Source organism: Perissodus microlepis, chromosome 14 (genome assembly GCF_051167445.1).
Source record: "Perissodus microlepis isolate ML-2025 ecotype Zambia chromosome 14, ASM5116744v1, whole genome shotgun sequence".
Classification (NCBI taxonomy): domain Eukaryota; kingdom Metazoa; phylum Chordata; class Actinopteri; order Cichliformes; family Cichlidae; genus Perissodus; species Perissodus microlepis.
Window position 1 is genome coordinate 36,437,804 of NC_140474.1, and position 21,274 is coordinate 36,459,077.

The 21,274-nt window shown below is 40.0% G+C and overlaps 1 protein-coding gene across 3 annotated transcripts in view; it reads left to right on the forward strand.

Moving 5' to 3' along the window:
* bcas3 (BCAS3 microtubule associated cell migration factor) overlaps window positions 1-21,274 on the forward strand; it is a 323,750-nt gene that overhangs the window by 280,757 nt on the left and 21,719 nt on the right. For all 3 annotated transcript variants that reach the window (XM_084951630.1, XM_084951628.1, XM_084951629.1), the window contains one exon: window positions 14,514-14,690. In XM_084951630.1, the coding sequence (XP_084807756.1) occupies window positions 14,514-14,690 (177 nt within the window). The remainder of the gene's footprint in view (window positions 1-14,513; window positions 14,691-21,274) is intronic.

The window sequence follows — 21,274 nt, forward strand, 5'->3', positions numbered from 1 at the left end:
TTTTAGACCCAGGAGAGAGTCACGATAATGGAGGATTTATTCCCTGAGAATGAAGAGGCTCGTGGAGTACAGCTGCCTGTTTCGTAATGTTTTCTCGCCACCTGAGCTGGTTCTCTCACTCTCTCCTTCTGTCCACATCCTCGTTTCTGTCATTTTGTCACTCCTAAGTCTTGTGTTGCTTGCCATGCTTTGTAAAACAGGATGGAGTACACGATGCATGATATTTTTGTAAAACTACTTAGATGCTGGATTTTAGAGAACGGGTGCTATAGAAGCAAGCCTTCACCTGCAAGCAAAGCAGCTATACATGTCTCAGTCCATCCCCTCTGGCCCTCTCTGTTGTGTGATAAGGCCAGCTTAGGGACACATTAGGCGAGGCAGGGCGTTAAGATCAAATGGGATTGTGGAGGATTTCCAGGAACACAGGGCTGTGGCTTTGGTGCTGGGAATCCTCTTCGTTTACCCCCCTGAGAGGAAGCCAAGCAAAGTACAGTATTCATCTCTAGTATTCAGACCGCACGCCAAAGCATGCACCACCACGCCTCTGTCCAGCCTGTCATCCAGAGCAGAAGCAAGTCAACAGAAAACAAACTGCGGGCTCCCTCATCAAAGTTTGGTTTAGGCACCAAAAAACACTTGGTTGAGGTTAGAGAACCGTCATAATACAGTGTACTCAATCAGAACCACTTGTCAGCTAGTCATATAACTTTGGAAACCCCCGTCCCCTGACATGTTGCTTTCAGAAACCAAAAGTCCAACAATCACCCCCACTTCAAGCGGCGATTGGCCCGCTGTGTGGAGGTGAGAAGGGAGCCAGGGTTTGAACTTCACTCTGCATTTTATTTCTGTTCTTTTTTATTGCATATATGCAGTTGCCACACAAAAATAATACACAGGAATAATGCTGTGTTTAGGCTGATTTGATCCAAATTTAGGAGCACATATATCCCCAACAATGAATATAGGATTACATTCCTACCTGAAAAAAACTTCTTGAAAAGAGAGCTCTGTCAGGGTCTCAACAACTTTGACATTTGGTTCAAACAGAAATGTGAAAAGTTGTTTTTTCCATTTATTGAAAAACATGCTCATTTTTCTTCTTTATTTATTCTCTTCTGGGGTTCCCGTAGTGGATCACTAGTGTCCTCTTTTGTCACATTCACCCTGTCCATGTCCTCTCTGATCCATAAACTTAATCAGTGGTCTTCCTCTTTTCCCTCCTACCTGGCACCTCTGTCTTTAACATTCCTTTTTCAACTATATCCACTAGCCTTCATCTACACCTGTGGAAACCATCTAAGCCTTCCCTCTATAAAATAATAATAATAATAATAATAATAATAATAATTTCCCCCAGGGATTAATAAAGTATTCTGATTCTGATTCTGATTCTGATAACCTTGTCTTCAAACCACATAACTTGACCTGTACCTGTTGCCTGAGCTGTGTTATTCATTTCTGTTCCGGTCCATCCTGGTCACTCCCAACAAAAATCTTGACATATTCAACTCTGCCGTGTGGTCTTAATCAATTATAGATTATAGATTTCTTTTATTTCAGGATTCTTTAAATAGATGTTTTCTATAAGCTTTAGGACCAGAGGAATGGTTTACCTGAAGAGTTTCAGTCAGGATTAGGAGCTCATCGCTGCGCTAGTGAATGTTACTAATCATCTTTTTATGGCTTTATTACACTTTATTACAGACACTATAATACACCGTCTATATTAAAGGAAATGTGCACACTAACTTGAATCTTCCTCAAGCACAAAAGTTGAATCCCTAGAAAACTATGCATAAATTTATGTGGATGTATGAAGCTAAATGACGCGTGTGGGATACTTCCAAAAGAAGTGAGTTAAATGCACTGCCATTAACAAAGCTTTTCATCTAATATGGATTACTTAAGTAATAACAACATGCAAGTACAAGCTAGACCAGCGGTCCCCAACCTTTTTTGCGCCACGGACCGGTTTATGCCCGACAATATTTTCACGGACCGACCTTTAAGGTGTCAGGGATAAATACAACAAAATAAAACCAGTACCGGTACCGAAAAAAGAAGATTTATTCATAACACACGTGAAAAGACCCAACGATAAAAACGATAACAAAATAACGCTCAAAACCGAAAAAAACCCTGAAAACTATACATTTCACACCTGAGCCTCAACTCTCGCGGCCCGGTACCAAACGACTCACGGACCGGTACCGGTCCGAGGCCCGGGGGTTGGGGACCGCTGAGCTAGATGATTAGCTCATATCAGGGTATAACATTTGCTACAAAGTGAAACATCAATTGAAAAAAATTAGAGCCTGGTCACAGTGGCACATCATACGGCCACGTACTGGATCATCCAGTGAAAAGTCCACATTCGTGGTAGCTTACTTTGACTTTTACAGGAACACAATATTTCTGCTGTTTGCTGTGTAATCAACCTACCAAAGGTTACAGTTACTGTCACTGTAACAACATTCCAAAAGTGTAACATTGTGTCTAATAGTGTTCTAAACAGCTGTGCAATGTGCTGCTATCTGATAGGCCTTTCAGACTTATATATCTTCTACTCAAATTGGCTTTCCTGGATCCTATTTCACTTTTTTTTCTTACTGCAGCCCTAAACAGTTTGCTTGCACCAATCCAGCCCTTTGTGTTGTTTTAATACGGAGCTGTTTTCTGTCTGAGTGCCTACTAAATGCCACAGTTTTTCATTTCGGGCTTTTGAATAAATGACCACTGCCTCTTTTTCATTTTTTATGGGGACCTATTGTGGCATCATAGAACACTATGCTGTATTTCTACTCAGTTATGGAGGTTGGAGGAGGGGGTGGATTGTGTATGAGTAAGTCAGTTTTGTAAATAACACTAAGGGTATTTATTTGTGCTGCATTGCATCTCCAGTAAACAGTGGATAACACTAGTTTATATTTGGATTGGACTACTTCCCAGAAAAAATATTAGAATCAAGGCGAAAGAATGACGCCGAGGAAGGAAGTGAACAAATTCTGTGTGATTGATAAAGGCCTGTGACCCTTTCACACACAGTCTGTAACACACAAATGACTGGGCATGCACACACACTTATAGTTACATACACTTACACACACAGGCGGTGACACACACAAACCCTGTAATTGAATATCGTGCAGAAAGCAAACATTCTCCTGTAAACATATCATCTGTCACCTCTACAGCTTAATCCATATTCTTTATGCCAAATGGAGAAACACACCCGCACACACACAACCCTGCAGCCTGTCAAACAAACAAATGAGGCTGGAGCCCCTGTGAAAGTCATCACCATGACCATCCCAGCTTCATCATCACGTTAGCCTGCTCCATTACACAGCAACACGATCCAGCCTGAAATCAATTAGCTGGCCATGCTAGCACTGTGAAGTGTACACTCCCCAATCTTTGTTTTGGTTTGATGGAAAACAATGTCTAGCGCCCAGAAGGGAATTTTAGTTGTGTGGGCGCCACGTCTCTGACCAGATGAAAGATGCTTTGTACTGGCTCTGCGATGACGCTGAGTGAGGGAAAATGATGACTTTGGTTGTTTGTTTATCTGCAGTGTAGCTTCAAGAACTGATAAAACATTTCTAATAATGTTTCTTTTTTGTTTTAAATCACAAAAATGATGTCAGTACGATAGAGCGTCATTTCAATCGACCTAATACCTGCTCAGATTTTAATGATGTGCTATCATGCAGATCATTAGTTAATGAATTAGATAAGTAAAATGTCATTTAGACAAAAGACAATGAAGTAAAGTTTCAGCACACAATATGGGCACTATACAACCAACCAGAGTAGAAATTAATTAGCTGTTAAAGCAGGGGTGGGCAATTCCGGGCCCCGAGGGCCGGTGTCCTGCAGGTTTTAGATCTCACCTTGGGTCAACACACCTGAATCACATGATTAGTTCGTTACCAGGCCTCTGGAGAACTGCAGGAGCTAATTTAGCCATTTAAATCAGCTGTGTTGGTTCAAGGACACATCTAAAACCTGCAGGGACACCGGCCCTCGAGGCCTGGAGTTGCCCACTCCTGTGTTAAAGTGTCTTTATTGAAATCATAATGGTCTTTTGCCAGATTTGATTGCAGACTTTTTATTTTAATAGACAAATTAAGCATGGCATGCCAATAGTTCCACAGCATAGAGCTCTCATTTTATTCATCAGAATTAAATATTTTACAATAATCATCATTTGTTTTACTTATAACTCAGCATTAGTTAAGTTTGGCATGTTAATCGCCAACTTAATTTTGCTGATTTTTGAGAGAACATAACGGTGCACACTTTTAATCCTTAATTGAATTCAATTCAGGTACTTTACACTATTAGAAAGAAAACCCCAGAGAAACCCCCAACAATCACACAACTCCCTAGAATTACGCACCTGACAAGGAAAAACTCCCTTTAAACAGAAAGAAATCTGTGGTACAACAAATAATACTTCCTTTAGGCTGATTTATATTTGCTATGTTGCTGCCAAATTAAGCTACTGCTTTCTTCTTTCAAGAATAAGAAAATGAACATTTTAATTAAACTAATGTATTGGAAACAAAACAAAACAAAAAAACAAAAAACTAAATGAAGGTTTCAGAGTGAACTGATCAAAAGTCTGGACTGAAGTCTGAGATGCTGTGGCATCACCTTAACCCTGTATTTACCAAGGACCTGTTGACCCGTCGATTTTACAAGCATTTTGTAATTTACCCTAACTCCATTACTATTTGTGCTAGAGACCAAATTCAGATGGTTTCAGAAGGAAGAGAAGTTGCGCTTTAAACCGATTTGGTGTATCATAGGCAAGGCAAGGCACTCACAAGGTACTTCTGTCTGAACATGCACAGGTGCGCTTCACATTATCATAATCCTCATTTTGAGCTAGAAAGAAAATTCAAAGGGTTCCTAAAAGATGAGAACTTTGTCTAATATTAACATTTTCTTAATGATATGAAACATAGAAGTGTGGTAAATATTTAAAAAAAAATCAGGACAAATACTTTTTCACTACACTGTATGTACTGTTTCATGTAGAAGCAGAAGTTTACCCGTACCCTTTCCATGAAGTGAAATGTTGTGTTTTTCATTTTCTTATTAAATTTTGCACCTCTTCAAGGACATAAAATGAATAACAACATATGCCAAGAAAAAGCATGATTGATTGTGACACAGTTAGGACGACACTGACATCTTAGAATTGTAACTCGGCAGCATGGCGGTTGAATAATCACAGGAAGGAAACAACACTCGGAAAGACGTGTCACAGCAGCAGCGATACAATTCAGAATTCTTGCTCAAATCTTCCGAGGATGGAAGATTGAGCCTGCATCAAGACATTTTACTCAGGCAACCTTAATTTTACTACTCGTTTCACCTCCACGCCATCTTTTCCTGCAACAATCATCAGTGTAGCAGAACCTTTAAAAGACCTAGGCACAAGCCATGGCAGCATGACCGACTGCCTGCCCGATTTGGACACAAAGCTCTTTCCAACCGGTTGGCAAAAAAGAAAGCAGTGCTATTTTTACTCTATATGTGCCAAACAAGCATGTCAGTACAGTAAGTCCCCTAATCACAGTCAGCTGTTCTCTATCAGCACAATTATTTTCCTCTTCCTTGGCTCTTTAAATCTGCAGTAGGCGTGAGTCAGAAATATACTCCAAATTTTATCTGCCACATAAATCTATTTCATGTCTCACTTGAACGTTCGTGTTTCTGTTTGTGCGAGTTGCACATAAACATCTGACTGTTTGCCGCTGCTTCCTGTTTGTGGCCTCATATTTGAACCCTGAAAAGATTTGTTTCGTACTTGTCATTGTCTTGTGCTACATGTTCTCAAAATCAGATTTTTTTTCACCAATGCAAAGGCATATTTTTGGAAGTTTCTAACTATAATTCTGATTGGCTGTCTAAACAGTATCTGTGATCTCTTGAACTGTAACTGTAACTATCCTCATAATCTGGTTTTGGATTTAAAAGTATCCAGAACCCTACAATAAATATGGCACTGCATGTTGTACAAACATTTCAGTCGTTTGGGTCTCAGGCTGACATTTGACAGAAATCTGCAACAAACGTTATTATTACAACTTTTGATCAGTTGTAGGTCAGACTTGGGCTTCAAGGAAACCTCTGTTTGGTCGTATGTGAGCATGGGAGGAGATGATGCCAAGAAGGACACCATAGATTACAGTTAAAACCTCATACTGAGCAAAGAAGTGGCGTCTAATTTGGAACACCTCAAATTAACTTAGTGAGTGGTAGTGTGTGCATGTGTGTGTGTGAGAGAGAACGAGAGAGAGAGAGTGTGTGTGTGTGTGTGTGTGTGTGTGTGTGTGTGTGTGTGTGTGTGTGTGTGTGTGTGTGTGTGTGTGTGCGAGAGAGAACGAGAGAGAGAGAGAGTGTGTGTGTGCGAGAGAGAACGAGAGAGAGTGTGTGTGTGTGTCGGGTATTCAGTATTCAGTGGACTCAATTAACTACATACAGGTTAATGCATCCTCACGTCTGAATACAGTATGTTTTCGTATATACGTGTGTGTGTGTGTGTAGCAGTGAGTAAAGTGCCTTGAGGCAGACCGTGGTATTGATGGAGATTACTAACACTTAGCTGACACCACTGAGACTGCAAAGGGAGTAAAAGGGAGTAAATGATTTAGAAGCACTGGCCTTAATGTAATGAAAGAAAGACCCTGCCTGTCAAGAACACACGCACGCACTCCCATATACCTACCTATGGGTGGGTGCTAATCCTGTGAGCTTACATCTCCATTAACACTAACCCTGCACCACAAACCTACTCTGCCAGCTAGCTAGCACTTTGTGTCTCCCCGAGGATATCAGTGACCCTCTCTCAGTCTTTCTCTGATAGGCGCACAGACACACAGCCTAAAGGGATGTCAGTATGTGTTCACAGCATAGTCATCCAAGAATGTATGGGTGATAGTTTATTAAAAGTGGGTTTTGGCCAAGTTAGAGCCATAGAATGTAAATGATGCTGTATTTGGGTATAAATTAATGTTTTAATTTGCAGCAGCCCTGTTTCAAAAAATCCAATTACAACTCAGCTCAGCAATAAAAAACATAATGCTCCCAAATGTTGATCATATAAAGAAAACAGTCTGTATCAAACTTGTTAAATGTTTTCTGATAATGGGCTAGTTTGTCCAGTTACTTTTGACAGCTAAAATAGGTGACTGGATGAATGGCTTTACCAGTTAATCCAAGGCATAGGGCACCTTTGTTAAACCTTTGCATTCAAGCTGTGTTTCAGTCAGTTTGTGTGCATAAAATGTCTTTTCAGTATCAAATCCAGGCTATTTCCAAAATTGTACTATGGAGTCAGTAGAAAATGAGAAAAAAATTGAGTAAAATTAATCAAATTTTGTTTGATTCGTTCCTTTTTTGTCACCAGTTTGTGCAGCAATTAAGAGAAAGTGAAGATAAAACCTCCCAATGAAATGTGCTCCAAAATCATACCTGCTGTTGTAAATGACCATCGTTTGAAGTGACACTTCTGACCCAGTCTCACCAGATATTGGCTGTCCTAAGACAAAAACAGGATTTGCCGGATAGCCGTGGTATTGAATAACATTAGATTCTAGACATGTGCCTCATAAATATATAACTGAACGTACATCCCACCAGAGCTGATTTATGATCTGTTTGTAGGTAACAGACTGTGTGTGTTTTCCCAGTGTCTGAATTCTCAGTACCACCACTGAATCTCACACACACACTCACACTGTTACATATTATACAGCACCATAATAAAGGAATTAGTTCAACCAGCCCCCTTGCAGTAAAGCCTAATTGAATTAGCGCTAACTAGGCATTAGGCCCTTTACTGCACAGGTAACCCAGAAACAGTGGCATGAGCACTCAGGACATTATACATTTGTGTGTGTGTTTGCATGTCTGTGCGTGTACGTGTGACTGGAGTTCAACCATGTGAGACTCACTTAAGCTTCATAACCTTTAAATGAGGACATGTTTTCAGTATTGTTTCTTCTTTAAAGCGCGAGTTCATTTGTAAACTGGGTTCACAGTTAAAGATGTTTTTGGTGCCTGACACAAAGTGTGGAAAAGCCACCAGATTAGATTTACTGCAAAGTGCGATGGCTTGCAAATAAGAATCATTTACAAGACAATTAGGTTAAGATATAGATTACTATTCTCATTTCTTTACATAGCACCCCCAGTGGTAAAAACATTGGTAATAGATATGACCAGCTATAGGGCTGCTCTGCTCTGATTGGTTATTGTCATCCAGCCATAGCAATCCTTTTACCCTGAGCCTTTTTTCCATACCTGCACAATTTAATCTGAAAACAATAGACAGTTTATTTATTTTATTTTATTTTTCTTTCCCTTTTTTACTTTAGTGAAATTAAAAACAGGATTAGTTTTGTTATGTGATTTCCATTTAGATCAGGAGTCTCAAACTTAAATGAGCTGTGGGCCAATTGCTGTGGCCATCTCACCGGAGGCCCACTTTAGTTTTCAAGTAGTACAAAACAAACAAAAAAACACCCACAAATATTTACCAAAATGCCGTGTTTTGTTTGTTTTTTTTAGATTTGAACTATTTTATAAGAAGACAAAACTGCAAATGCGAACGCAGATTTAAACTAACTGAAGCCTTTCATTGAACTACCAAATAAACACACTGGTCCTCTCTTTCTGTCCTCACACGTGGCAGCACGTCTGTTATCATTTTGTTCATATTTAACCAAATCAAACTGCAGACATTATTGTTAGTTTGTGACTCTGTCACTGAACTAACACAGCCGACCCCTCAGCATGTTTGTGCTCTCTGCTCATATCGTCTTCATATTCAATCATTTTTGGCTTTTTAAAGAACTTATTTTAACATAACTCTGGACAACAAACAAAAAAAGTCACTTCAAGGGACAAACTGCATTATATTTCTTCACGTCAATGTATGGGCCGCAAGTAGGGGTGACGCGGGCTGCAAGTGGCCCCTGGGCCGCAAGTTTGACACCCCTGATTTAGATAGGTAAAAAAAAAAATCCACATAAAGGGGTAGATGTGAACCTTCCCCTACCCTAAACTGATAACTGGAGACTTGGTGGACATTAAAAGCTTAAAATTAATTTGTTTTTGTTTTGCTGCATCTAATCTCAGCAAACATCCTCAGTTTGACTGTCTACAGTAATATTTTAAAGCACTCATTCTGGCGTATCTCTTTGAGAGGTGACTGTGATGTGCACGCATGCTGTTGCAGCATGATTAAATCTTTAAGTAAAGTAGCACTGACTGGAGGGATAAGTAGGGCCAGTATGTGAGGGCTAACAGCTGGGTGGAGAGTGGCTTTTAATCCTGCTGGGTTTAACATCATGAGTGAACAACAACAATCTTCCTCCAGCCACTGAATCATCTTTTCATTTCCAAAGATTTACAGGCAGAAATTAAAAAATGGAGGTCAGAGGTCAATAAAAACATGCTGATGCTTGTGCTGCTTATAAAAACACAGTGAAAAGATAAAGTTTTATTAATTAAATTTGCATTTAAAATAAAGACAGTATGCACAGTATTACTTCATTAAAACAACAAAGTTAGAACTCTGCCAGTGTTTGCACAGATCAGGATGAAAGTGCGCAAAAGTATAGACAGTTTTGCTTTTTTAGCACAAATTAGTCAATAATTATCATTTAGGGGTGAAAGTTAAGAAATTCTTCATTGTCAACGGGAAACATGAGAGCTAATTAGGTAACGTGAGCTAATGTTGAGCCATTGCTTGTTTTCTTTAGTGTCAGTGACCTTAGTGATCTAGAGCAGTAGTGATAAACACACACTTTATGGAATGATTTAATCATAACTTATTTCCAACGTGAGTTCAGATCACCTAATGTGGACAGCCGAAGCTGAAAACTAAAGGAGAGAATAATTCTAATATAAATGGTTTAAGATTTTCTTTAAAAAAATGATCAGTTGCATTCCCATGTGTGCATTTAAAAAGTTTTTGAGTACAGTGATGTGGTCAGTGTGATGAAGGACAAAATCCACAGTCCGTTTTGTGGAAACAATGCATTCTCAGGTTCACGTGAGGCTTTAACACGTGCATTTACTGAAGGGAAAGGGGTCATTTTCAGAGTTACAGTCTTTTTAGCAGAAAATACAGTCTACTTTTTAGTTGACAGGGAAACAGGAAATGTTGCACTGAAATAACTGTATATTATGACGGAACAAATTTGTCTTAGCAGTAAAGCCTCATATTAGCTATAATTGAATGTTACATTTTTACACAAAGAGAGGATGAGGGAACTTTATCATTCGTAAGAAGCAGACGCAAATAGTTTTCTCCCAAAAAAGAAAAACAGGTCTGCTGATACTGTTGAAGAGATTTATACCTTCTGAGCTTCTCTGCCATCTATCATTGGTCGTTTCAGCCTAAAGCTATTGGCCTTCAAATACCGACATTGGTCAAAGCCTGCCCTGATAAACCTAAAGCTCCTCCTAACCTTCTGCCATGCTCTTATCATCCAGAAAAGCCACACCAGTCAAAACCTTTGATCTGCCTGGCTCACTTGCTATCAGGAAGCAGACGGCTATGTGCTCCTGTATTGCTCCCTTCCTGATTTCTTAGTTTTTTGCGTGTTTGTCACACTTCATATAAAACATTTTTTGGTAATCTGAAAACATTTAAGTGTGACAAATTTGCAAAAACCTAAAGTACACTGCATGTTTGTTGTGTGCGTCTGTGTGCATGTGGGGTTGAGTGTGCATGTGCATCCTGAGGCCTGGCAGATCTCAGCTCCGCTGTAGGCCAGTGACAGGTGCTAATGCTGAGGCGAGAGGTTACACGAGCCTCCGTTCTCCCTGCTCTGATAACACAGAGCAAAAGCATACAATCAGACACACACACACGGCGGCTTAGCTTCCTGATAACTTCACTTCAGAAGCGGCTTGTGTGTTTATGCGTGTTGCACCGATGGATCGTTTTGCACAGATTCTCCTGAAGCTCCCCCGAGCCTTACTTTAAAACCTTTGTAAAAGCCTGTGTTTTGCAATAGAGGTGAGATGTTATTATGCTTTGCACATTGCTGGATTTGATGCTGAATAACTGGGTTGTGAGTGTGTCTTTGTAAAGGCCGAATTGAATTTTGTAGTTGTAAAGAGCTTAGTGTTGCAGAGCAAAGTGTGCCTCATTGCTTATAAAGATACAACTCACTAAAATCACCAGCTGACCATGGGATTGCCAAACGGTTACGCTTTCATTAGATCATTTTTTCCTAAGATGTTCACACAAGTCTGATGGCTTTATGGGGTCAATGATAATAACGTGATATGAATTTTAATCTTTGGTTGCACTTCTTTCAATTTAGTGTAACAAATTGTAGCATTAGCAGGTAAACAAACAATTGATTGAATTTATTTACCCTCTCCAGAAGCTGCTTGTGTTAACATATCGGTCTTATCTAGTAGCCTCGTTTTCATATTTACCAGTGATCGTCTATCTATATCCATCTGTTTCTTCTGTACTTGAAGCCTGGACACACAGATTGGATGTTAATCTTTCCAAGAAAACAAAGATCTCTTCTGTCCTGGTTTTCACTTTTTCCTTTGATCCCATCCTGTCTGTGTCTCATTGGGGTTTTCCTGATACCCGCAAGACCACTAAGAAACCTCCCTGTATGTGTCCGTGTCCACTAGTCTAAATCAGAGTGTGTAGAAGAAGTGTGAAGCAGCATTCATCTTTTTAGATTTGTTCAGCAAATTTATTAACCCAAAGGATTTCTTTGTGTTAACTTTGAACAGACAAAGGTCAGTGGTATTTCAAGTCATGAAGCCTTTAGTGTCATGAGTTCTCTAAATTTCACGCCGATTTCTCCAAGGAGCTCATTAAAGTTTCACTTAATTTACTGAACTTATTTTATTAATCCTCTGAGGCAAATGTAATGATCTTGTCATGAACCGCTGTGTGGCAGGCAGGAGATGTGGACCCAAAATGCAGGACACACAGACTCAGGGAATGAACTCAAAATCACAGCTTTATTTGCTGGCAGGGAAAAAACATACAAACTAAACTAATCTAAACTGGGAACAACAAACTAAAACTCACAGGGAGATCCACACAGCATGAGGGACGACGCGACACTGACTCAGAAACACAGGGTTTACATACACTGGGAAATAACGAGGGGAATGAGACACAGAAGGAGGGCACAGCTGGGAGAAATCAGGACTGACGAGACAAGCAAAGCAGGACACATTCACATAAGACACGGACCTTCAAAGTAAAACAGGAAATCTAGAACCCGAACCGGACACAAGGGGGAGGACACCGAATAACTAGAACAGAGGGACATAATCATAAAACACAAAACGCTGGGTCAAAATGACCCAGGACCATGACAGTTCTAGTGCTGAACTAGAAGACGAAATGTGAATTTACAGCACGATTGTATAAAGTTCCCTGTGTTTCTTGTGTGGGGTGTTTTGAATTTTTTTAACTCAGTAACATTTTAGATGTTTTTTTTGTCAAAAACAAAAAGATGTGCAATAACTCCTTTAAAAAATGAGATACCAATATTTATTTATACTGTAGCAGTTGCTGGAATCAGGGATTGTGTAAAATGGCAGGATCTGTGTAAGCACTGATCATATGGTGTGTGTGTGTTACCAGTTCAACATTTGGACAGACTTTGGGTGGATGAACTGTTTTGCACTAAAGTTTGTAGAAGCTGTGATGAAGCTTGACAAAGCGATTTGTTGGAGTCTCCACATGGCCTTAACAGATACTAAGCTCAGACCAAAAGTCTAACCTGCCACCACCAACACATTTCTTATGTATGTGACTGATTCAAAGCTCAGCAGTTAGGAAGTTCACTTTCTACCTGTTAAAATAAATATCAGTCTCGTTCAGTTTTTTTAGGTAATTTTGGTCCTCTGTAGCTCAAAAGGACAGTTGAAAAACTGCAAAACTAAATAGATCTTCATGTCTTTTAAATCCTGTTTGAGGGGCAGTACAGCTGGAGTTCATGTTGTCATTTATAGCCATCTCTAGTCATTTCTGTAGTGCTCTTTATAGGGTAGTCTTAAATTATTTTCCCACCTCATTGTGGCTTTACAAAATCCTTAGTTAAGCTTTAAAAAAAAAACAACCAAATACAGGATTTATCCATAGAGAACATTTTCTGTTCTGAGGTGCGAACATGCTTTTTGATTCTGTAAATCTCTATGAGATTGCCTCATTTTTGGAGGGAGCCCCAAGTGGCCATTAGAGGAACTGCATTGACACTTTTACGTTAACTTGATTTTTCAGCCCTTGAAGTTGCTGCGTTTCTGGTCTTTATGCTGAGTATCCAAGTTCATCCTCTAGATGCACTTTTTGTTTAATCCCTGAATGTTTCACTACTCGAATGTTCATTTCACCACTCGCACACGATTTTGAACCAGCAAACGGTCACAATGATAATATGAAGCTAGTTAGACTCAGTGATTTTTTTCGCACTCCTGTCTGTAACATATTTCTGGGCATCAAGAACGAGAGCGATGCGGATATGCAGTACTGATGATGATGATAAGCTGACTTTGAAGCCATGAGGTCATGTGTTTGTTTTGTTTGTTAGCGTGATGAGTCGCCGGAGCACCTTACCAACACCACTGCTAAATCTTCCCTTATCACCTCTGCTTGCAGGCATAATGACCTAGTCAAATGAACACACTAATAGAATAAAACAGTTGTTTGACTGCCTGCATGCCTGCTTGCTTGGCTGCCTGCGTTGTCACACACACACACACACACACACACACACACACACACACACACACACACACACACACACACACACACACACACACACACACACACACACAGAGCAAGTTGCAGACTCTCTGGCTCCAAACTGCAAGATCTCTCTGATTGCAGAAAATACAACAGACAGAAAGGAGAAAGATTAAGATGCAGCACCGGCCTGTGTGGATTTGGTTTGACAGGCATGAAGATTGTGTTGTACTTACAAGTTTCTGTGTGTGTGACTCAAAAGCAGCTGATCTACAGGGTTAACACAGATTCATTTACGTTGGCTGTAGGACGGATATGTGAGTGATATATCTGAAAATGGCAACATGTTTTAATATTTTCATTTGCAGTAGAGCTGCAGTATTTTCACGGTTATATTTTGTTTTTAAAATGTATATATTAAAAGAGAAAAGATAATATAATACACAGATTTGACACAACGAAGCATTCGTACATAATTATACTGAAAGAACAAAGGTGGACTGTGCTTTAAATTGGCTTGTATGTTTCCCTAATCCCAAATATTGTGCATCTGCTGATGCAAGTCTGATTCAATGTTTCTTTTTATGACATCTTATTGCATTACAGAAATAAATACAGCTTTAAAATGTCACGATGGGGCCGGATGTGCTTATCAGCTCAGGACATCTCCAAATTACATTACACAACTGGCACAGCTGTTATTTGGTAATCAAGCGAATCTTAACTCTGCGTTTGTCTGCGTGTTTGTTTGCAGGGCCATTTGATGGACGTGGCGTAACCCTGCTGGAGGTATGCGGGAGCTGGCCAGAGAGCTTTGGCGTGCCACGGCACAATGTTGGCTCAGCAGATGCGAGCGACGAAGGCCTGCGAGAGAGACTGGCTGACGCCATGTCCGAGTCCCCCTCTAGGGATATCGTAGGCTCTGCCACAGGTAAGCGAAGGATGAACAACACACAAAAACACAGCTGTACACACAGGATCGTGTACCAGCATTAATTAGTTTTCTGTTTAATTGTCACCTTAGGTTAAATGTTGCCACAAGAACAATGTGTTACTGCTGTCCATTTAACATAAACGGGAATTATTTATATTGTTTGAAAATAAAAAGGTAAAAATCCGAATAAAAGCAGGATCATGACATTTAGTGTGCCTACCAGTCAGAACAGCTGAGGAAGTGATGCTGAAATAGCTGGAAGCAGTTATCCTCATCATGTCTGACTAACACTAAGAAAAGTTCACAGTGTTTTAAGTGTGTCCTAAAACACTAAGATCCCATCTCAAATAGTCATTTTCCTGTTTCTGTAGGTTTTTTTAGTGTTATTTTGTATCTTGTTAGCAGAATGTAAAATAGACTTTCTTAGAATATTTCTAAAAATCAGCAGTTTGAGTTTAAAACAGTCAAAATCCAGTAAACACACTGTGATGAGCAGGCAGAAATTGACATATTTCTTATCACTGAAACACATCGTTGTGAATTACTGAGATTCTTTATGATTCTGAGCATTGCAATTTTACGTGATTTTGTAGAAATCCATATTTGCATGCACAAAAAATGATCATCATTTTTTATCATCATCATTTACCTCATTAGAGATGTTTTCAGTGCAGCTAAGTGTTTGTTATGTAGCCTGACTTCCAGCATACAGTGCTTCTCAGGTCAAGGTCCAGAAATTGATTACCTCAAAGCTTGTAGGATGTTCTGCTTGTCTGAATGTGTGTACGAGGTTATGGCATATCAGCACACGACCAGCTTTAGTTTGTGGCTTCCTGTGTGTCTGTGTGTGCGCAGCAGACATGCTGTTGGCCCTGACAGTCCAAATGGTTAACTCATTTAGGAAGCGACAGCGTGCTCAACCCCCCCCCCACACACACACACCCAACCCCCCCCAACCCTTTAAGTGAACAAGAGCTCCTTTGACTTAAATGTGTGTGGGGGGGAGGGGGTGCAGAGGGTTTTGGGGTAAGGGAGTGCGATGGTCACGAGGCCCTAATGGATTTAGCATCGACTATCAACCCCCAGCCCACCCCACCCCTCCCAAACATCCCTGGCCATATCCAACCAAGTCCACCCCCGTCCTCCCACTCCGTTCAGACTTAACCTCATTTGTAGCATCTCTCTCTCTCTCTCTCTCTCTCTCTCTCTCTCTCTCTTCTCATCACTCTTTTTTACTGACCCCACCTCCACTACCACCACTCTCCCCCATCTCCCTCTCTGAGTCTCTTCATTAGATTAGATGCCGGAGACTCGTGGACACTACTAGTCAGTCGCTTCGTGTTCCCCCTGGTATTCTCTCCCGACCACCTCTGTTCCCCTCCACTCCCCCTAATGCAACACAAAATTCATTACTGATCACATTACATCAAAATACGCCCGCGACGTATACACACACTCTCCCTTTCCTGCGCCTTCGGCCACGATGAAGACATCATCCACAGGGAATGCGATGGACTTGCTGGTTCCTCCATCCATCCATTCATAGAGAGGCTTCAGACTCTGTAGGCTAATCTAATAGCGCAGCACTTCTACATTGTAACATATGGGAAATGTTCTTGTTTGTACTATAAGGAGGAGAGAGCCCGGGATGGCCACAAGTTGTGGTTTCACAGGGAAGAAAAAGGAACCTGGCTCTGACGGTGCCATCCATCTTGGTTAGTGTGCAGTGTGTTTGATAACCTGTTTATTGAACAAGTGGTCGGTATTGACACAAGCTATACATGAAAAGCTTAAAGGAATAGTTCACCATGGTTCCAAAAACAACATTCACTATTTTCTGAATTTTTTTCATCTATCTTTGATTTTAACATGCAGAGGTTTAGAATCGTTTTTAATATTGTTTCTATTATTCTTAAAGATTTTTTTAATGAGCACTTTTTATTGAAACTCTTGTACTGAAAAAGATGTATTTGTTCCTTTGAAATCTGCCCTGTCACTGACTCTGAAAGCTCATTATGACCTTTTTTATGCCACGCCCACACTGCAGTTACAGGCATTTATATACCAATGTGAATAGCAACCAGAATTGTAACTAAAATGTAATTTCAGAATGTAAATTCTTTTAATTGTTTCCATTGTTTAAAGTAGCTCATGAATATTGTCCAATGTTCTTTTGTTGGGAAAGTTCACAATAATCAGACAAGAAGGTGAAAAAAGTTTTATTTTGCCTGTACAGACTGTAGAAGTCAGATTCCATATCAGCTGCACGAATATTATTCCCGAGTATAATTTAAAACAAAACAAACAGCAGGTATACACACCTATATGTGTGCCTGACACCAGAACTTCTCAATGATCATATATTAATTCAAGACGAGCTCACTATAGTGAGACCACCAGGTCTGCCTTTCTTTATTCTTTGTGATATTGTTTCAAGAAATGTTAAAAAGCGCTCTTAGCCCTGATTTAGAAGATCTGAGTCCTGTGCCTGTCCATGTCGATTGTGTGTCTATAGTGTGTGTGTGTGGGGGGGTGCACGTGCATGTGTGTCAGTCTGAGGGTTAGATGAGCAGCAGCAGATGGTATCTTGCACAGAGAATCCATTTACTTGGGACCTGTGGCCCCAGTGCTTAGACACCGAGTGGCTAACATAGGCCTTGAACATGAGTGCAAACACACTCTCACCTCACCTGCACATGTGGCACATGTTTCTGCACAATTGCTGAGTGAAATTTTTACAAACTTTTCCATCCTGTATGCACAACCAGTCAACACATTATGTGTTATTATTTATGCTTCCCACTGATATTTATTACAGTTTTGTTCCTTTGAAAACTGTTTGCTCCCTGATAATCTACTGAAGTATATTTGGATCGGTATACGGCCACAAACGATGGTGTTTCCTTTCTACATGTCTCCTCACACACACACACACACACACACACACACTCAGAGGGTCTCAGGGCTGGAATGCTTGCTGATGTAACAAATCACCATCTCTCTGACATTCTTCTCGAGAACACACACACACAAACACACACATACACTTTCGCAGATTCACAGGGAAAACAAAGCCTCCAGTCAGTGTAATAGGGCTCTCACGCTAATGCCGAGACCCAGCGTCGCCAGCTCAGAGGGCAGGTGACACTCACACAGAGAGATGGACGGATGGACAGAGGGAGAGAGAGAAGAGAAGATGAAGAAGAGGAGGGGAGAGAGTCACTGACGACTAAAACACACTGGGACTGAAATTAGATTTGGCTCCAATGATATAATGTTGCTAATTAGATTTGTCTTATTGGTGCCTGCCCAACATAAATTCCATTGAAGCCATATGGACAGTGGACTACTGCTAAACACAACCTGGTGTATCTCAGCTGAGAGCAGGAACAATGGCACATGTTGTGTTCATTTGCTCACATCATGTTATTATGTGGTACACAATATTTTTAAGTGGTGGAGTATTTGCATCTCGTCTCCGTCTTTGGTGTCCAGTGCTCATAGCTGTTGTGTCACTTGCTGTGCATCAGAGTTTTCCAAGGAAAGAGATCCCAGTTCCATGTTTACAGCAGGAGATCAAAACAGTCCCATAATGAGTTGAATCAGTGAGGTGTCATGGTAAACAGCCTTTGACTAGAGCTAAATAAAGGTTAGCATTTCAAATTTGGAGCTGTGACTTGCTTCTGGGCCATTGTTTTATTACTTCATTTAATATGGGGCCATAAAACTTACATAAAACAACATGAACTGCTGTGATTACATTTTTGCTCTCATCGTGCCTTTGGTGGATGGGTATTTCAGGCTCAGTACTAGCAGTTTTGATAAGAACAAAATAGTTCAAATACAGAATGCTGTATGTAGAAATAAAAGCCACGTGTACATATAGTGCTCTGTCTCTGCTCTGTTTGGGCAAATCGACAGAATGTTGCCAATACATGCAACATATTTTGAATCAATGCAGGTTAATAGTTTTATTATATTGATTCCCAATCCAGGGGCAGCAATGATTACTTGACCAAACACTTGCAATAACTGCTAACAGGCTTTAAAGAAAGTCTATTATTCTGAAGAATGCTCTTATTCTGAAACTCAGCCTGAACTGATGCTCTTTACAATTCAATTGAATTGAAACATTGTACTTCAACAAACCACATCAATTTTCAAACTTTATCACCATCTACATACTTACAAGACTTCATGACAGCCTGTTTACAGTCAATTCATAAAAGTACATTCAGTTTTAGCACCATTTTCTGTCAATTAAAATTCATATAATGCTTGATGTCCAGCTCAAATCAAGCACGTCACTCATCTGAGTGATGAGCACAAGATAGAGCACTAAGTCTTTATGACTCACATAATCATCATAGCACAGAGCGGTGTAGCCAATAGCCAAATATCATTGAACATTATTTGTTTTTCATGTTACTTTGCTACAGACTGTGTGTTGAGTTCATCCTGTTTGATTGATGAGGGAAGGGTCCAGGGGACCACCCACACCCTGCAGGTCAAATGTAACCCTGTTTGTTGGAGCCCAGCTCAAAGAAACTGGGAGTAACAATAATGACAACAATAATAATAATAATAATAATGATAATAATAGTAATAATAGCAAAAGTGTCTGAACAGCCCAGAACCCAGCTGGCTCTTTCAAAGCCTGACTCAACACAAATATTTAGGGGAGCCTTATCAACACAAAAAGGCTGAGTGCACTTCCTTATGTATGTGTGTGTGTGTGTGTGTTTCTGTGTAAATGGTTGAGTGTTGGTGTATGCATGAATTTTAACTACCCTTTCCACATGTTCATTTTTAAGCAGTATGTGCGAATGTACTCTTGTGTGTGCGTATGTGTATACTAAATGTATATACAAGTAGGTTAGTGAGTGTGTGCCTTTACTTTTTTTATAGTTTTATACTGTTCACATACATGCATTAGCAGAAAAACAGTCTATAATTTTCTCTGTAGTGTATGCACATGTTTGCAATTACTTGAATTTGCATGTACACATGTGTGCATTCTATATGTTTTTGCACGTGTGTGTCCCATGTGGCTCTGTCCAGGTGACTGGCCTGCTGTACCTCTAAAAATGTTATTATTTATGAACTTGCAGGCAGTGATCCAAACAGTCACCCTGACTTAATAATTGGCAATTTGCTGGTTGGAGCCTCGACTGTAGGCCTCTGGCTGGGTGACACACTGTATGTAGGCTTTGGGAGAGTTCCACTGAACCTCTGATGTTATCACTTCAGAGAAAACATTGGCTCATGCGCTGCTTTGTATGTGTTTGAAAAAATCTCTAAAAGATAAAGAAAGTTTGAAGTAGGAAATGTCTGTTGATGTATTTTCTCGGTGAAGATTGAGGGTTTCCTCTCTAACAAAGGAACTGTGTGTATGTTTGTTGGAACATATGGAAGCATGTTTGTTTTAGCACTTGTAACTATCTTAAAGAGATGGCACCTTGCTGCTTATCTCTCTCACCCCATTTACTAATCAATATTACACTAGACAGCATTGCACTTTAATAGCATGCTCTTTTTCCATTTGGACCAAGTATTCCATTTGATGAATGTGCACTGTATATTACAATAACCTATCAAATATAATGCTTTATTGTTCTAATGCCACTGGCAACTGCCAAGAGCCTGTAATCTACTGTATGCATCTAACTGGTGTTGGGCCCTTGACTGGAAAAATGTAATACATTACTCATTACTCTTACTCATTTCTAAAGCAGCATAATTGCTTTGGTTATTAGGCCCTGTGGGCAATAATTGGTTGATGGGCCCATTATTTTTCTGTTACATTTTCAGATTTGGATCTTGTCTTCAAAACACTGAGAAAAATGTCTCCTGGTTAAAGTGTACCTCTGTGTAACGATGAGAAAACTGCTGCTGTCATCTCTGCAGTTTAAATGATGAGCTGTTCCCCAACAGAAGGTCTGTGCAGGGAAAGAGTCATACAGCTTCCCAGAAGCTACTGACATGAAAGTAGCTTTTTTAAAAATTCTGCGCTTAAACAACGGCACTTTTGACAGCCTGGACTTGAGATGGCAGCTGCAAATCGTTATGCAAGAGTGTTGCTACTCTTCAGATATCTTTTATATGGGTCTCGCCTCTATTACAGTTGCAGATACTTTTGCACAATCCAAAAGTTGGAGCTTCTCATTCAGATGTAGTGTTTTGTTTCAGAAGGGATTATTGCCTGTTTAGCTTTACATTCACCACGTTATCTTGTTAGCATGTTCGTTTCTCTCATTATTGTCATTATATGTTATTAATCAGGGCAACTGCCCCAGCAGACTGGAGCTTCCTTTAAATGGGAAATGACTTTGTAGTGATACAGTGAACTGACAGCTGCATAATTTTTGGTTTTAAACTAGAATTGCTGTGTGCATTATACCAACATTCAAGTCTATACACAGGGACAATCAAGGCTTTGCCAACCAGGTTCACACATAACCTCACACTCACCATGACACCCACCTTCTTAGGGAAAAAAATAAACCCCCAGTGCACTATTATTTATATAGTATTTTGCTAGTTGTACTGACCACTCAAAGCACTTTAGAGTACATTTATAC